Source organism: Miniopterus natalensis, chromosome 10 (genome assembly GCF_054644295.1).
Source record: "Miniopterus natalensis isolate mMinNat1 chromosome 10, mMinNat1.hap1, whole genome shotgun sequence".
NCBI classification, from domain to species: domain Eukaryota; kingdom Metazoa; phylum Chordata; class Mammalia; order Chiroptera; family Miniopteridae; genus Miniopterus; species Miniopterus natalensis.
Genome location: NC_142090.1, coordinates 13,141,675 through 13,158,197, shown reverse-complemented (window position 1 = coordinate 13,158,197; position 16,523 = coordinate 13,141,675). Strand labels below are relative to the sequence as shown.

Below are 16,523 nucleotides of genomic sequence, written 5' to 3'. Positions count from 1 at the left end.
TGTAAAATCACCTCATGCTTTGGTCCTTTCCAGTGTTAAAACTTATGTAAATTACCTTGGGGAATAGAATGACTCAGCGTGTGGTCAGAGTTGATTGAGCCCATCTTTTTTCAGATAAAAAAAGAATTGTTACATGACAGCTGGCCAAGAGCCCCAGCATGCATGGCAGACACCCACCAGATATTAACATCGTGGGGGCCAATGATGCAGAGTGGCATGTGGGGTCAGGGTGATCAGAGAGCATGAAGGTTGCCCTCCTTCTTTGACAATGCTCATCGCTTTCTTAACAGTGCTTTTTTTTTTCTGGTGCTAATTTCCAAGGGGAGCAGTGAGACGAGAGGCACTGACCGTGTTTGGGAATGATTTTCTTCTTGGCTGTGAGCTGGACATTATTTACTAGCATCCCCTTGTGCTTACGTTCTCTTGTTGGTTAGGTTATATTTGCTCCTTATGAATAACCAATAGGCCTGTTTTTCTCCCCCTGCACCACTGAATACCTGGCTAATAAAAGGCACAATTTGTCTTGGCAATATTGTTTGTAATTTCTCAATATTTTCTACAGGTAGAAACTCAAAACTGAATTACTTAGAGCTTGCACAGAGAAGTTACGTCTAATTGCCATGGGTGGAGAAGATACAGCATAAAATGACCATTAACACTGGCCAACAGCAAATGAGTATATATTTTCTTTACATTTGCTCAGCTAAACACAGCCCTGCCTTGTCTGGTTTGCATCCTGACCATTTTCAGGGTCGACTTCCCTTACCACTTTGTGCGTGAAGTCTGCACTCGCCTTCCACTACCGCCCTCTGCTGGGCACTGAGGGGGCTGCAGGGACACAGCTGACCAGTGTCCTCTCCTCGGGGAGCCTGCAGTCCTACGGAGGGAGCGTTGTGCAAGCAGATCACACAGTGGTCTGTCCCTTCAGCCTGTTAGCCTGTCCAGAGCATAATCCGTAAGTCATTTTCCCTTGCATCCGTGGCTTTGGGTGTGAATTATGTTTTGGATTCAGCATTGCTTTAGCCTGAGTTCGTTAAAGAGCCAGTTCTGCGTTTTGTCCATTTTTCATTCTTATGATCTAGTGGGTCCTGCCGTAGAGTAAGCACACTAAATGTTCAGTCACTGAGTGAATAAATGGATTCCTAGATCTGCTGAGAACCAATGTTTGCTTCAGCCCGGTACATAGCCCAGATATAGTCCCTGTAATCCTGACCAACAGAAATAAGAAAAAATCATCAGTGTCTCATCCTGTCACCTCTGCTGAGGTGAATATAACAGGATAATGAATTATTTATTCTTGAGAAATAATCCGTGTAGTTCAAGGGAATGCAAAACATCTACCATCCTCAACATTTAATACATTTTACTTCGCTAATGGTCTCTTTTTTTCCCCCCAGCATGCTATTGAGGATTTTTTCTGAAACCATGACTTAAGGAATGAAATCTACCTTCAATTATTTATGGTTCAAATGAATGCAAATAAGACTTTCTGACTTGCACTGATACTCATTAATAAATATTTCACTAGGTGTTAGGAAGATTCAGACTGACTAAGTGGGGCTCTTTCTCAGTATAAACAAAAGTCCCTGTGTTTTTCACAACTGTGCAGGCCCAATTCCACGTCTGGCTTTCATTAAGGCAAATGAATGCTGGGTGCATCTACAGAAGGCTGGATCCTATGGGAACTGGAGTCTTTAGGGGTTCTGCTGTGAAATAATCCTCTACTTAAACCAAATTTAATATCATTAGCAGGGTAATTGTGCTGTTAAGAGAAATGGCTTAAAGAGAAAGAAACCCACATAGTCTAATTACTCTCTCACTTTGGTCATCAAAGAATAGAACATTGAGCCAAGGGGCAGAGGACGGAGATGTTGTGCTTGGCCTAACATATGATTGAGTCTTATAAGATTCCAGGTCTCTCCTGGCTCCTTGGACTTGTGAATGGCATTGGCATCGTGGCAGAGGCTCCTGTCGTGTCCCTCCTTTTTACACCTGCATTTTGCTCACTCATTTTTCCAACAAAATGGTATGCATTTGATTTTGCCAATGTTTTTAAAACTACCAAAATATCTAAAACTTAGTTGTGGAAAAACATACCTCTCCCCCTTTGGAAATGAGCACATTGAAAAATTTTCTAGAATTATCGAATCTGTGGCCATTTATTTCACTTCATTCGGAATCCCAGTGCATATGGGCTTTGCCATTTTTAGAACTTGGTATAGAAGAAAGAATGGCAAACTAATTAGGAGCCAGATCTAGGTTCAAGATACTATCTTAAAACTTGATAGCAGTGTGACCTTCAGCAAATTACTTACCTTGTCTGAACTGTAATGTCTTTGTTTGTAAAATGCAAATAACTATCACCATCAAAACAGCCCCCAAAGCAGAGTGAAGTTCAAGAATGTGGAAGCCCTTCTTAAGGGCTAACATGCACTGTAGTTATGAGACCATCATTTAGCTGTGTGACTCACTGGACGTGGCATGCCTAGTTGAATTAATTAATTCAGTGTTTGGGAGGTTTACCATCATGTTTCATGATCATTTCTGGGATCTTGTATAAGTGATTATTTTAAGAGAGAGGAAATACAATTAATACATATTGTCCAAAAGGAGCTGGTTATATAGCTGCCAAAACAAAATATGCATGTGGGAAATGATATAAAACCATGTAAAGGTATTAATATATGAATATTAATAACTATGAACGCACATGGTAACACTCTGAATACATAAATGCTAAATACAAAGCTAACTCTTGTGTCCGTGGCTCTCATGCCCATGATTTTTCCTTGTTGACCTCATAAAAATGGACACTTTTATGTCTGCTATCATGTTGAAAATAAACTAGCAGAGGGAACTGGCCGCCAGTCTGATAGGTTAGAAATTTTTTCACAAGTTTCCTATGAGACAGTTTTCCGAAGTAATTTTCCCATTAAGAAGTACTTCATCTCTGTGCTGTGATAAAGCATGTATTCCTGACATTTTTCCATTGCTTTGAAAAGAGGAGACATTTCTCAGATGAAACCAGGGCTTACATTGCATTTTTTTAAAATGCTTGAACTACTCCTATAGGCTCTTTCCGTCTCTTCCATATTCAGCTGCAGTTAGTAGCAACAGTCAGCCCAGGCATGTAACTAACGGGCCTAGTAGCCTGAGTGCGGACACCAGATTTGGGCAGCTGTTTTCTGTGTGCTTTAGGAGTTTGTCATCAAGCCATCCAGAGGAAAATATCAGTTCTGTAGGAACTGATAATATTGTAATCGAAATTACTTTATAGAGGCTAGTTTTTGTTTGAAAATGCTGTATATTCTATCATTTTATATATATACATATATATTTTAATTCTCACCCGAGGATATGTTTTCATTGATTTTAGAGAGAGAGGGAGGGAGAGGGAGAGCTAGAGAACATCTATCAGTCGTCTCCCATACGCACCCCAGCTGGGGATCGAACCCGCAGCCTTTCGGCGTTACAGGGCAGCGTTCCAACCAACTGAACCGCCCGGCCAGGGCCCCATCATTTTAATGCCTATACGACTGATAGCTGTTTACCTACAAGTAATCAGCTAAATAGGAGGCTCTGTTATTATTATTCATATACAAATTAATTATCTACACTTTTCTGTGACTCAGATTTGTTAGCAGGATCGTTTTCACCATACAAGGTTGTTACAGTATTATTGGCTATATTCCCTATGCTGTACATTACATCTCCATGACTTATTTACTTGATTATTTTTTTATGGGCTTTATTGGGATGGCATTGGTTAGTAAGATTACATAGGATTCAAGTGCACGTTTCTGTGATACATGATCTGTGTATTGCATTGTGTGCCCACTGCCCAGAGTCAAATCTCCTCCCATCACCATGGATTTTATGATTGGAATCTGTACCTATCATTCCCTTTTGCCCCTCTCACAACTATCACTTTGTTCTCTATGCAAGTCTGTTAGCAGAATTTTTTTTAAATATGTTTTTATTGATTTCAGAGAGGAAGGGAGAGGGAGAGAGAGATAGAAACGTCAATGATGAGAGAGACATCCATCGGCTGCCTCTTGCATGCCCCCTACTGGGGACTGAGCCCTCAATCTGGGCAGGTGTCCTGACTGGGAATCGAACTGGCGACCTTCTGGTGCAGGGACAGTGCTCAACCAACTGAGCCACACTGGCCGGGCTGAGCTGTTAGCAGAATTTTTAACATTTATTTAGCCTTACAGAGGATATGAAACTTGAATAAAATAAAATATATGAAAACTGGAATAAAATAAAATAATAGGAATTATAAAGTCTTTAATTCGTATGTAATAAGTGGCCCTATTTATGAAACTAACTAAAAAGAAGGAAGTGACTCTGAGGCTGCTGGAAGGAGATTAGACAATAATAGTAGAATCTAGCTGAGATGTCTTAAAACTGTTTGGCTTTGTTCACATTCGATATGAAGTTGATGTGACTGCAGCCCATTTTGTCATGTGGAAATCCTGAGAGTGTAATGTGACAGTAGATGGCCAAATGTGAGACTCTAGAAAGCTGATAATGTCTTTCAAATAGGAAAGAGCTCTGTAGGAGGTAAAGTTGAGGAGAACTTTGAGCCATTGTGGAAATAACTTTGTGCATATCATTGCAAGATAATTATAGATATTGGTCTGGGAAAGTTTGGATGTGGGAGCAAAGAAAGGAACCAGTGGTGATATGAGAAGTTTAGCATGGCATAACTGAAAAAATCAAGAATGTGAATAAAGGAGATTAAAGTAGAAAAGTTTAGGGGACAAGAAATGTCTGCGACTCACACGTCATAATTGTTGACTAGGGGATCTCTCATATCTTCCAGGCACTTTTCCTGAGAGCACTTTGCACTCAGCCTGGCAGTTAATTGAGTGTCAATAAATGTAGAGTGGGATGAGAAACAATCATAAGCTAAGTTCAGAAACAAGGTTAGCTGCCAGATAGGCTCATTAGAGATAATTCACACTGTTTTCCAGAGCATTCTTTTATTACATGTAATAAAATCTATTCTGTTGAGGAACAGTGAAGGAGAGAACCAACTGGCCAGCCTGTCTCCTCAGCAAAAATACTGTAATTTGCTTGCTGGTGTGGCTCAGTGGTTGAGCATCAACCCATGAACCAGGAGGTCACGGTTCGATTTCCGGTCAGGGCACATTCCCAGGTTGCCGGCTGCATCTCCAGTGGGGGACGTGCAGAAGGCAGCTGATCAATGACTCTCTCTCATCATTGATGTTTCTATCTCTCCCTCTCCTTCCTCTCTCTGAAATCAATAAAAACATATTTTTAAAAAATAATTTGATCCCAGCAGGCTCACAATTCATGTTTTTGACACATGAAATACCTCCAGTCTCTGACTTCTGCCATTGATGCCCAAGAAGTATTCTGCTTAGGCCATAGTCACTAAATTTCACATGGCCAGGGATGTGAACAGGTTTTGATTTTGCTAATAGTTTGCCTTAAAATGCCTGGGTGATACATTTAACGCAACGCTTGCATCATTTCTCCTCTCAGCTGTTCTCTCTCCGTTCTTGCAGGACCTCTTCTACTTTCCCTTTGTTTAGCCAGCAATGTTTATTCTCCAGAGTAATCCGTGCAGTGTAACCTTTTACAAAGTGCTGGCCTGTGGAGACAAGCCTAAATAACCTGTAATAGAAACAGTGTTTTCATTCATTAGAACATGTATCCACTCTGTCCACTGCGCTTGGCATAGTGTCCAGTGCTTCAGGTGTGACGCACAGATGGACAGAGCCCTGCGGCTGCTCAGAAGGAGCTGGGTCCTAACAGGAGAGAAAAAACCCAGAGGGAGGAATGAGTAATGCTTTGTAATGAAGTAAAGTAGTTCTAATTAATAAAGCAGTTTAAAGAGATAGGGGAAAACTTTAGGAGTGAGTGAGCTTTGATTGGTCCTTGAAGGAAGGGTATAGTGGAAATGACAGTTTTCAAGCCTCCACTCTAGCTTAATACCACGATTTAGGAAATGCCTGGGTGGCTAGAAGCAGAGCACAGAGATAGCATGAGAAGAGGCATGGGTTTGTTTGTTTTTTTAATGTAGGGAGTACCCAGAAAGCAAAGTTTGCTGATGAGTGGAAATGAATATATTAGACTTATTTCTTGGTACCTGCTAGGTACCCAACACTGTCTACAATGAACAGGATACATCCCCTCTCCCCAAAATGTTTACAAACCATCCGGGAACACACCTCATCGGGAGTCTTCTGGGGACCTAGAGCACTGTGGGGGCAGAGTAAAAGGGCATTCAGCCGAGATTCCAGGGAGAAGGCCTACTGGAGAAAGTAATATTTAAGCTACTGTCTGTGACTGTTGGGAAACAATGTATGGGAAGAATTTCTAGCAAATAAACCAGCATGTGCAAGTCCTGGAGATGACAAACGGTACATTCATGAAACTGCAAGGAGTTACATGTTCTGTGCCTTGGTGGGATTAATGTAGTAGCTGTATGTTAGATACATTGGAGGAAGAAAGGATTAGAGACAGAAAAACCACTTAGGAAATTATTTTAGGGAGACCTGGGAAAGAAACGACCTTAAATTAAGTTCTGTCTATTTACCTACACCTGGTACTTGGTGTTACAGACAGAGCCACAGGAATGTCTGCCCAGACTCCAACGTGGAACTAATTGAAGTGGCACCTCCTGTCATATGCTGTGCGAATGACAGTCCTGGGGCAGGATTCTTTCCCAGTGGATGCTTTAGCACCAAGACAGTGTGTGGCCTTAGGAAAGGTTATTTTACTACAAGTAAGAGAAATGGGAAGGGTAAAACAGAACCCCAGGCCTGTCAGCAGGGCAGGACTATAATTCTGTCTTTGAGTTTTATATCCATAATCCTTATTTATTAGCTTAGTTATATGCATTTTTTTTGGTTCAGAAAGATTGCTTGATATTAAGGATTAGAGCTTGAATTACATCAGTTTCCAAATTACATGGTTAAAAAATTTAAACAGTTGTCATTTTAAAGAGGCTTACTTTATTTTACCTAAAGTGTTTTTCAGTCTGGAGGGAACACTTAAATGTAGTCAAAAATTACTTACATTATACTCAGTGTAAGGTTTTTTTCTAGTTAAATTTGTTTACAAGCCTACAGAGTTCAAATTTCATAAGTAGCATTCTTTTCTCTCTCTACTTAATGACCGTTACCTCTTTCCTCCTCTAGTCCTAGGCACGCATTTCACTCATTACAATAAGAGCACCCAAATCCCTGTTTATTTCATTAGTTCAGCAAATTGTCTCCTAGGGATGTGGGAGGAGGACATGACTGGGCTCTGCAGCAACGAGCTTATTTTGCACTTTCATCCAGAACATCTTTATACACAAAAGGCACAGATAGCTGTCACCCTCAGCATGAACATTGCAGATGGTCCGGGAGCCTCCTCGGGGTGCGTGCCATGACTTACTCCCGGGCTCTGAGAGGCAAATGGGCTCCCGATGTGCATTAACCTTTATGGATTTTTCTTCGGTTCTCATGTTCCACTGATTTATGGTCTTAAATATGCCTATTGCTTCTGTTTCTAAGTAAGTCTCTTGTAAATCATTCCTAAATGATCTTTTTTGAGTCTGATAATCCAAGCAAGTTGACTGTATCTCCAGTGTATGCCTCTGTGCCCACGTTGCTCTCAGTTTGCTCTGTGCTGTAAATGCCCTATCTGAGAGCAAGAAATACAGTTGAGTAAGAAACATGTCTTAAAGGAGCCATGCGTGCTGGGCAGCTTCTTTCTGCTCCCTGAGTTGTTTCCGGTCTTCCGTGTGACGTCACTTGGGTTGGATTCCAAAGGCCTGTTTCCCTGAGTACAATGAACTGTTCTTGTGCAAGGATGGGCTTGTGTCTGGGAATGGCTTTTATTATGGGTTATAGGTTGATTTTTTTTCCATATAAGTCAAGCAGGGCAGGGCTTTGTATTGTCATAAAAGCCTACTGTGCCCCTTAGAGTGACATACAGAAAGCGTCCTCAGCAAGACTCTGTTATTAGCACTGCTTGGCGTCTTTTTACCTGGGCCCGTGTAGTCCAGTAAAGTTCTATACTTGGCGCTCAGTGTTTCATTCTCTTTAGGTCCAGAGATCATTTCTACCTACTAGATATGAGGGGAAAGGTAATTTTATTTTCTCTTTGTAATTTATGTGTCATTCATGCTCTAGGGTTATGGTTACGGCTACTGTTTGCACTGTTTGCATAAAACAAAAACACAAACTCAAAGATGCAAATATCAGAATCAAATTCAGAATTCTGGCTTTTGGAGCACAAAGAATTCATTCATGTCTTTCTCATGAACAGTGTACCACTGTTTATTGCTAATTAAATTTCTAATGTATCATTTATAATACCTGTGCCAAACGACATTATGAAATGTGCATATATTAACTGTGACCATGGAGTACTGTGCAGTGAGGATGGGCCATGGGGACTCACCTTGGAATGTGCTTAGCTACTGAGGTAGAGCTCCTGCAGGCCTGTAAATACCATGCAACAATTCCCATAGAAACCTTGGCCTAACACACGAGGGAAGGAGAGGGCGCGGGTTTCTACAAATGACTTTAAAGCTGCTCTGCAGTAGAAGAGAGAGCTTTTTGGTGGAGGTCAGCATGGTCCATCTTGCAGATTCAGGGCTGTGTTAGAGATTAGTGGGAGTGATATGCTGAGAGGTCCTGCAGAATGTAGAAGGTCAGAGGACAAATCACGCATTCCTACTGGTTCTAATACATGGGATCAGGAGAGACATCCCCAAGCCTTTCAGATAAATACTTTGTGTACAGATTTGGCTTACACTACCAAAATATGTGTATGATGATATACACCAAGTCAGGAAATACCAAAGTGGAAGGAATTAAAATATTGTGTGTTGTATGACACAGATTACATACAAATGTTAAAAACATGATTAGCAGCTAACACTGGCACACCGTTCATGCGGGAGACATGGATGAATTCTTTGTGCTCCAAAAGCCAGAATTCTAAGCTGATTTTCCTGAAATTTGCACTTTTAACTTTGTATTTTTATTTTATGGAAAAATGATGACTCCTCATGATTGTATTCAAGTTATGTGTTTTGGGCGAGTTTACCAGAGAAGTGACGCTGTGTTCTCTCTGGTGTTAGCAGGCATGTATTACCTGTTTGTCCTATTACATGTTGATCCTAGAACTGAAAAAACTCATTAGGATGTGAATATAAGGAGTACGTATTTACTATGAGCAACTGTTTTTATTCAAATGAATAAATATCATTGCCACTTTTAAGATACAGTCCAAGCCCTCTATGTTCAGGGTTGTGTCCAGCTGGTAGCTACCATTCTTGTCTGAGATGAGATGGAAGAAACGGAGCTTTACAATGAAATAGAATTTGCAGTGAGGAGGCTGGGTCAGGCAAGGACTTGGGAAGCTTGTGTGAAATTTTAATTAGTTTATAATTTCTCTGGATAGAAATCAAATCAGGATAAAAAATTGAAAACCCTGGGTAAATATAGGTAGTGTGCTCGTGTATGCATCTCAAAGGAAAGTTGGTGTATAGGAAAGGGTAAATTTAAAATGTACGGATGTTCCTTTGTACGTATATTAAGAGGACCCCTAGTTGATAATGTTTTGAAGAGAAAACCTTCGGTTAGATATTTACAAGTAGCAGCATCAGAACGTCGGGAAAAGACCCATGCCTTAGACTTCCAGGTGCAGTGGGACCGGCTGCCTGCTCTCATCGCTTTTCGGCTTATCCCACTTTACACCCTTTGGTTTCGAGGCCGCTCTGGGTGAGGGTCCTCAGAGCCCTGTAGTTAGAGGCTGTGCCCAGAGCAGTGTGGGGGTCCTTCCGTCGCACCCCTCCTGCGCCCTTCCACACAGCTGTGCCTGGCTCTGCGTGCCAGGCCCGGGCGTGGGAGCTCCACAGGATGGCATAGTCCCCTTTGGACGGGGCTCCGTCCGTGCTCACCTTCACTTGGAAGTGATGTGTCTTCCTTCCTGGTGAGGTTCGTTGACTCCAGAATTCAGTGCTCTCACTTCCATGGAGCCGACTGCGGGCACTGCTGGGAAGCCGGGGCTTGATGATGGGCCACCTCTCCACCCTTCATGCTCTCCTGCCTCCCATTCAGGAGCACTTTTAAAGAACCTGCTCAGGCATTTGGGAGATTTGAGGAGATGTGGGAGAAATAAGGTACAGACTGGCCCATGAAAAACCCTGAGGCACCCCTCCCACTGACTTGTGGAAAGAGCTCCCAGAAGCAAAATGAAGGTGCCCACTGTGGGTTATCTCTAATAGCCAGGAGCGCGTACGCTTCCTAATCCACACCGGGCTTGCCCGTGCTGTGTCGTCAGCAGGAGGGACGGAGTGACTCTGGTGGCCTGCGAAGGCAGGATATGAAGTAGTGTGAGGCGCTGAGTTGTGCAGGGAAGAGCCCAGTAGAAGGCGGGGGGACCACAGCCTGCTCCTTCCGTGAGAGGCAGCTGTCAGCCCTGGGCGGTGGGGGGTGGGATGATTTTTCTTTCACTTTTTTCTAATAAATTTTTTTCTTTGGACCTCTAGTCCAAATTCTTAGGAAAAGGACTTTGTCAGCAAGGACATGCCCTAGTTTCAGGAACTGTGGGTTGAAGTTAAAGGATCTGTTAATTATTTTATTCAACACTTTCTTCCCCAAATACACCCTGAGAGCATACTGTGTGCTAGCCAGTGCTACGCACTGAGGGTACAGCCTGAGCAATTTATACTCGGCCTCCGGCCACGTGGGGCTTTGGTAAATTATACAAATAGCATTAGCCGCCATTTCCTTAGCTGTTACTAAGGGTCAACCTCTGTGCCGAGTGCTTAACTTTATTTCTTCATTTAATCACCGAAACAGTCCTGCGTGTTATCATATCCATTTTTCAGAATGCAAAGCTGAGATTAAGAGAGGCCGAATGACCCGCCCAGGACGGTTCGTTCAGGATGCAGACTCAGGACTAGCTCCTCTCAGTCCTGCTCGTGCCACTCCGCCCCCTAAATTACTCCACCTCTCAGGGACCAGGAGTCTGGTTTACCTCTTGAATACCCAGGAAGGTGATTATTCTGTGTCCTTCCTGCCAAGAAAGAGCAGTTTGCTATTTAATGTAACTGCTACCCATTTTTGACTAGAGGAAAAAAGCGGGACTGATAAGACAGCTCTGATTTTTCTGTCACCCTCTCTCGAATGTTCACACTTTCTGCGCAGCCAGGGCCCTTGCAGCTCTGAGAGCAGATTTGCAAACATGTTGAATGGGTCCCCTCGAGTTAGAGATGACAGCATCAGCCTGGATGTGTCATTTTAGACTGATGTGTGTGTTTTAGGGAATAAGTGATTTGTATTTGAAGGAAATCACTCAGCTGCGAGTGATGGGAGCTCCTCCATCAGTGCTGCTCAGAGCGGTTTTATGTTTTAGGAACATCCAGGCAAACAAGGGACCAGAAAAAACAAAAATGGGGTAATTTAGAGCCTTTTGTCTCTGCTTCGGAGCAGGTGGACTACTAAAACTTGTTCTAATAAATGTTGGAGATTCTGAAAACGTAAGAAGTACTTCTCAGAAATCTAGGTCCCATTGAGAAGAATAAATGGGGATTCTGATGACTGAGTCCCATAATATTAAAAAATAACAAAATAAGACATTTGCTGTATTTACTCAGCAAATTAATAACGGTGGTTGTCTTTCAAAGGCTAACTAAGGAGGCCAAGATGCACTAGGTGGGGGATTTCTGTGAGTGTCAGATGAGATCAGAAGGGGTCTGCACAGCAGGATGTGGAATTTGAAGATCTTAAAATGATGGCCATGGATAGTTGCCCACTTTCATTTCTTCATTTTCCCCACCTTCTTCCACTCATGCCTCTTAAAGATTCACTATATTCTGTTTTGGGGCATGCTTTTATTTCCCTCTGCATGTACTCGCTCCTGCTCCTTCCCCACCACACGTACACACCCAGAGGCTGATGGAGTGTCTAACTGGTGATATGCAAGATTAAACAGTTTATTTATTAATTAAGTGAAGGTAACTCTTTTGAGGCTAAACAGCTAAACTTAAGGAACATTTATACACCAAACTCTAAATGTGGTCTAATTAGAAAGCAGTTGATGAAATACAGTCTCTGACGTGTGTAGGTGATTTTTATATTTTCTAACTTAATTTTGAGTAGCTAATACATTCTCTTTTTTAATCAAATGATTAAAAAAGTTATAATTGAAAAGTCTGAATCCCACCCCTCTTCCAGACCCCTCTCTATCCCTGCTTCCTACAGGCACCTAATTTTAGTGGTGTTTTTTATGAGACTTACCAGGGTGTCTTTATAATAAAAGAAACAAATGAGGATATATAGTTCTTACACAGAAGTCAGTGTAGTAAATACTACTAAATACAAACTGATTTACATCTTGTTCTTTTCCTAGTTTAATATCTCCTAGAGGCCTTTTCATGTCAGTGCCCCCAAGCTTCCGAGCTTGGAGGGTTGAGGTTGCTGCATGTGTGTAGATGCACCAGTTTATTTGATGAATCCCTGATTGATGGATATTTTGAGTTGTTTCCAGTCTTTTGCCATTAAAATAATGCTACACTGACCTATATAATCATGTTCAGATATGGCTGTCAGAAAAATTTCCCAGAAGCAGGAGTTCTGGGTCAAAGAGAAGTGCATTTGTAGTTTTGAATGATTGTGCCAACTTGCCTTTCACAGGTTTGTACTGTTTTCACTCCCATCAACAATATAGGAGAAGGCCTCTTTGGCCAGTGCATGGATGTAAAAATGGCATGTAAGAATGGAAAGTACAATTTAGTTTCCATTCCTTCCACTGAGACAAAGTTAACGTTTTCTTAAGTTTAATCGCCACTGTATTTCTTTCACTATAAACTGCCTTGTTGTGTCCTTCAGTCATTTTTCTACAAATTTGTTTTTTCCTAGCTGTCACCTGTGATAGAGTTGTAAATATATCTTCCCAGTTAGTCATTCATTCTATTGTCTGTTTCATTTGATCTCATTTCATTTTTTTTCTACTTTTTTTGAGAATTTTAAAGTACAGAGCAGCCCTTGCTTTGCATAGCACTGTGGAATTGTAAAAATTACCATGCAAAGCAGTCTTAACCAATGGGGAAAATCACAATTGTCCATGACTTTAAAAATGTTGTCAATATGTTAAAAACTCTTGCTGTTATAAATGTATACAGATATGAAAAAATAAGAAAACTAATGATGTATTTAGTCCACTGTGGCATTGGAAACATTGAGAAATGAAGTGCTTTGTTTGTTTGTTAAAGTTTCATCGAGAGTAGTTGGAACAGCGCTTGCACCTTTGTTGCACTGTATCCCTTACACACACAGGGAGCATCTTTTCTGTGCCTTGGTGAAATGTCATTCCTCCTTCAAAATTTGGATCAACTGCCAGTATTTTGTTATTTGATTTTCAATGTCATGAAATATCTCTAAGAGTTCTTATAATGTGAAATTCTTGGCTGGCATACTTCCTCTGGGCCACCTTCATCCCTTTTGTCATAACCACTTAGAGTCCTCATTGATTTAGGTCAAGTTCCCCCTTGGCTCAGGCTGCCTTTGCCTCTCAGGCGGGGGCAATGTCAGCATCCACCGTCAGCTGTTTCTTCTGTAAAGCCATTTACATTGAATTCAAATTTCGTTCCCACTGTTACCACTTTTAGTTTTTTCCTGTACTTTTATCTATTTTTCTTGTGTGCCAATTACATCTTTTCATTGTCCTTTGTAAAATATCACCTGGGTGTATCACTGGGAGACAGGAGCACAGGACACGCGTTGCTCTCTGTGCATGGACTGAGTAACTGATGTGCAGTGGTCAGGCTCCGACACACTTTGAGATGATTGATCATTGATTGTGATGAACATCAATTATTCACGTAGAGGTATCTGAACTGAAGAGCTAGCCCCAAAGTTTATACTTTCTGCCATTACAGTTAATATACTGTGGTAACTGGAATTTGAATCTTGGTTTTGGAGGACAGGCACTATAAACTAAACTGTAGTAACTTAAATGTGTATTGTCAGAAACATGCTAAGCAGGAAAAGTACAAAGAACAATATGACAGACACCTGCATACTCGTCACTGAGCTTTGACAGTTATTAACAATCCTCTATATATGCTTTAAGTGTTTTTAATAAAGGAAATAGGTCTTTACAAATAAGGTTGAAGTCCTTCTTTGCCCTCACCTCCCATCCTGTTCTCTTTTGTAACCTCCCAACTCATGTATCATCCCAGATTAAAAGTCTGTCCTTTATTTTATCTCTCTCTTTCTTCCTCTCTCTCTCTCTCTCAACATTTCTGTCTACACATATAAAGATCTCAATGAGAAATGTGTAGTGTTTGTGAGTGTGCTTTTAAATTTGCATTGTAATTGTTTTTTTATCATGCTTGCCTGTGCTGCTTATCTTAGTTACTTCTTGAATTAATAAAAATACTTTGTGTGTCTCTTTTTTTTCCACCCTAGGTTAGAAGTCATTTTCTGTTTCATCCTATTTCTATTAGTGAAATAACTTGTAGTTTTAAAAGATAGATATTTATATAGAGAAAGATGACTATTAGATCGATAGAGAGAGAGAGAGATTATTAGATGAATATTACAGAGTGGTGAACTGCTCTTGTTATGAATTCTGGGAATTTCCCTGCATCTCTCCATGGAAATAGCCAGTCAAAAGATACCCATGTGGGTTTTGTCGTATTTCTATAACTATCTTTCTGACACATTTAACAACAGTTTTACTGTTTGTCTTCCAGATTTATTCAGGAAATTGAGCATGCCTTGGGACTTGGCCCAGCCAAGCAGTGTCCTCTTCGAGAGTTTCTCACTGTGTACATCAAAAACATCTTTCTCAATCAAGTCTTGGCAGAAATCAACAAGGAGATTGAAGGAGTCACGAAAACATCTGACCCCTTGAAGATCCTGGCTAATGCGGACACCATGAAGGTGCTGGGGGTGCAGCGGCCGCTTCTGCAGGTAATGATATACTTTGAACTTCCTGGTCAACAGTTTTCATGGCCTTGGCAAAAGTCACCAATCAACAAAATAAGAAGAAGAATTGCCATCTGTTTTTATATTCATCAGGGACAAAACAAGAGGAAATAAATTAAATGGGCACTAGGGAAATTTAGGACTAGTGTAGAGATAATAGAAATTCCTTAAGATCTTTAAGAAAAAGTGGCTAGCTTTGAATGTGGTCCACAGCCAGTCTCATTAACATGCAGGCAGTGCCTCATTATTTGCCTGGAATTTGCCCTTGAAAGGACTTACTTGCAGGGAGGAAGTCACCCTGCCTAACCTCAGCTGCCTGCAGGAAACTCTCTGTACCCATTTGCGGGCACACTCACTGTTGAGAACTTGGCTAGCTCACAGTGAATTTGAACCTACCGGCAAACTGTTTTTTAAAAGTCAGATCATTTAATTCAAGTGATGATCTTGCTAATATTGAACATTTTCCTTTAACTATATAAAGAAATGGTTTCTGGGCAACAGAAATAAAATAATTTTTCAGAAGATATGTGGATTAATAGGCTTGAGGTATTTATTTTATATCCATTTTATCCAGTGACACGAAGACAAATATAAAACTAAAAGAAAATAGTATGAATTTAAATTATGGGTCGACATTAACTGCTATTACACTGTAATTGAATCTTCATGGTGCTTCTTCATTTAAGAGAAAAAAAATGTTTATTTTTTTATGTAAGTCGCATGCTATGTGGACAGCTCCTGATGTGGATGGCTTGATCTTCAGAGGAAAGCTGCATACACGGGAGAGAGTTATAGTTGCTTCTGCGTCCTGCCCGCACCTGCCTACGTATTTGTCTTTCTTGATGTTTCCTTGTGTACATTAGAATTAATAGCAGCTCTGAACCTTTCATTGAGAAGTCCTGGGTAGGAGCATTCCTTTTTAGGAGCAAACTCTTCTCTGGTGTTAAGAAAATAGAGACCTTTGCTTCTCCCAGAAGTTGAATTACGGCGTCATCCCAGGGAACGGGTCCATTTGTATTGTCTGGGTCTGTGTGAGACGTGCCGCTGGTGAGGGGTGTGTACTGAGCATGGGTGCAGAGAAGGGGAGTGGCAGGGCCATGCGCTCACTGGGCTGTCTGCTAGATGACTCTTCCTGGCTCTGTCCATGGCTGGGACCTTCTCCTCTCTGAGTCTCAGTTCAAATGTCACCTCCATGGAGAAGCTTTTCCTGACTATCCTACTTAAGTAGGTCCCTTTCCCTGGTAACTTGCCGTTCTCCCCTCCCCTCGCATCTCCCCAGTCCACTCTCAGCACTGAAGTCAAACTCTATGGACGAGCTCCCCAAAGCTGCCTTGCCAGGTGACTCACATCAGGCCCACCAGTAGGAAGACGAGCAGCAGATAGGAGGGTGAGTGGAGAAAGGGGCTGGGTTGTTTCTTACCTCCTCCCTGCCCAGTTTGGGTCATGGTTCTGGCCTTGGGTTCATCCCTCAGTAGCAGTCCTGCGTGGTGACACTTCCTCCGTAGCTCCAGCTCTCACTGGTCACTCGCTGGCAACACCATGTCTTCTTGC

At 41.6% G+C, this 16,523-nt stretch overlaps 1 protein-coding gene across 1 annotated transcript in view; it reads left to right on the top strand.

The window, feature by feature from the left end:
- EXOC4 (exocyst complex component 4) overlaps window positions 1-16,523 on the top strand; it is a 643,616-nt gene that overhangs the window by 436,753 nt on the left and 190,340 nt on the right. Inside the window, exon 11 of the mRNA XM_016222252.2 lies at window positions 14,738-14,957. Within this exon, the coding sequence (XP_016077738.2) occupies window positions 14,738-14,957 (220 nt within the window). The remainder of the gene's footprint in view (window positions 1-14,737; window positions 14,958-16,523) is intronic.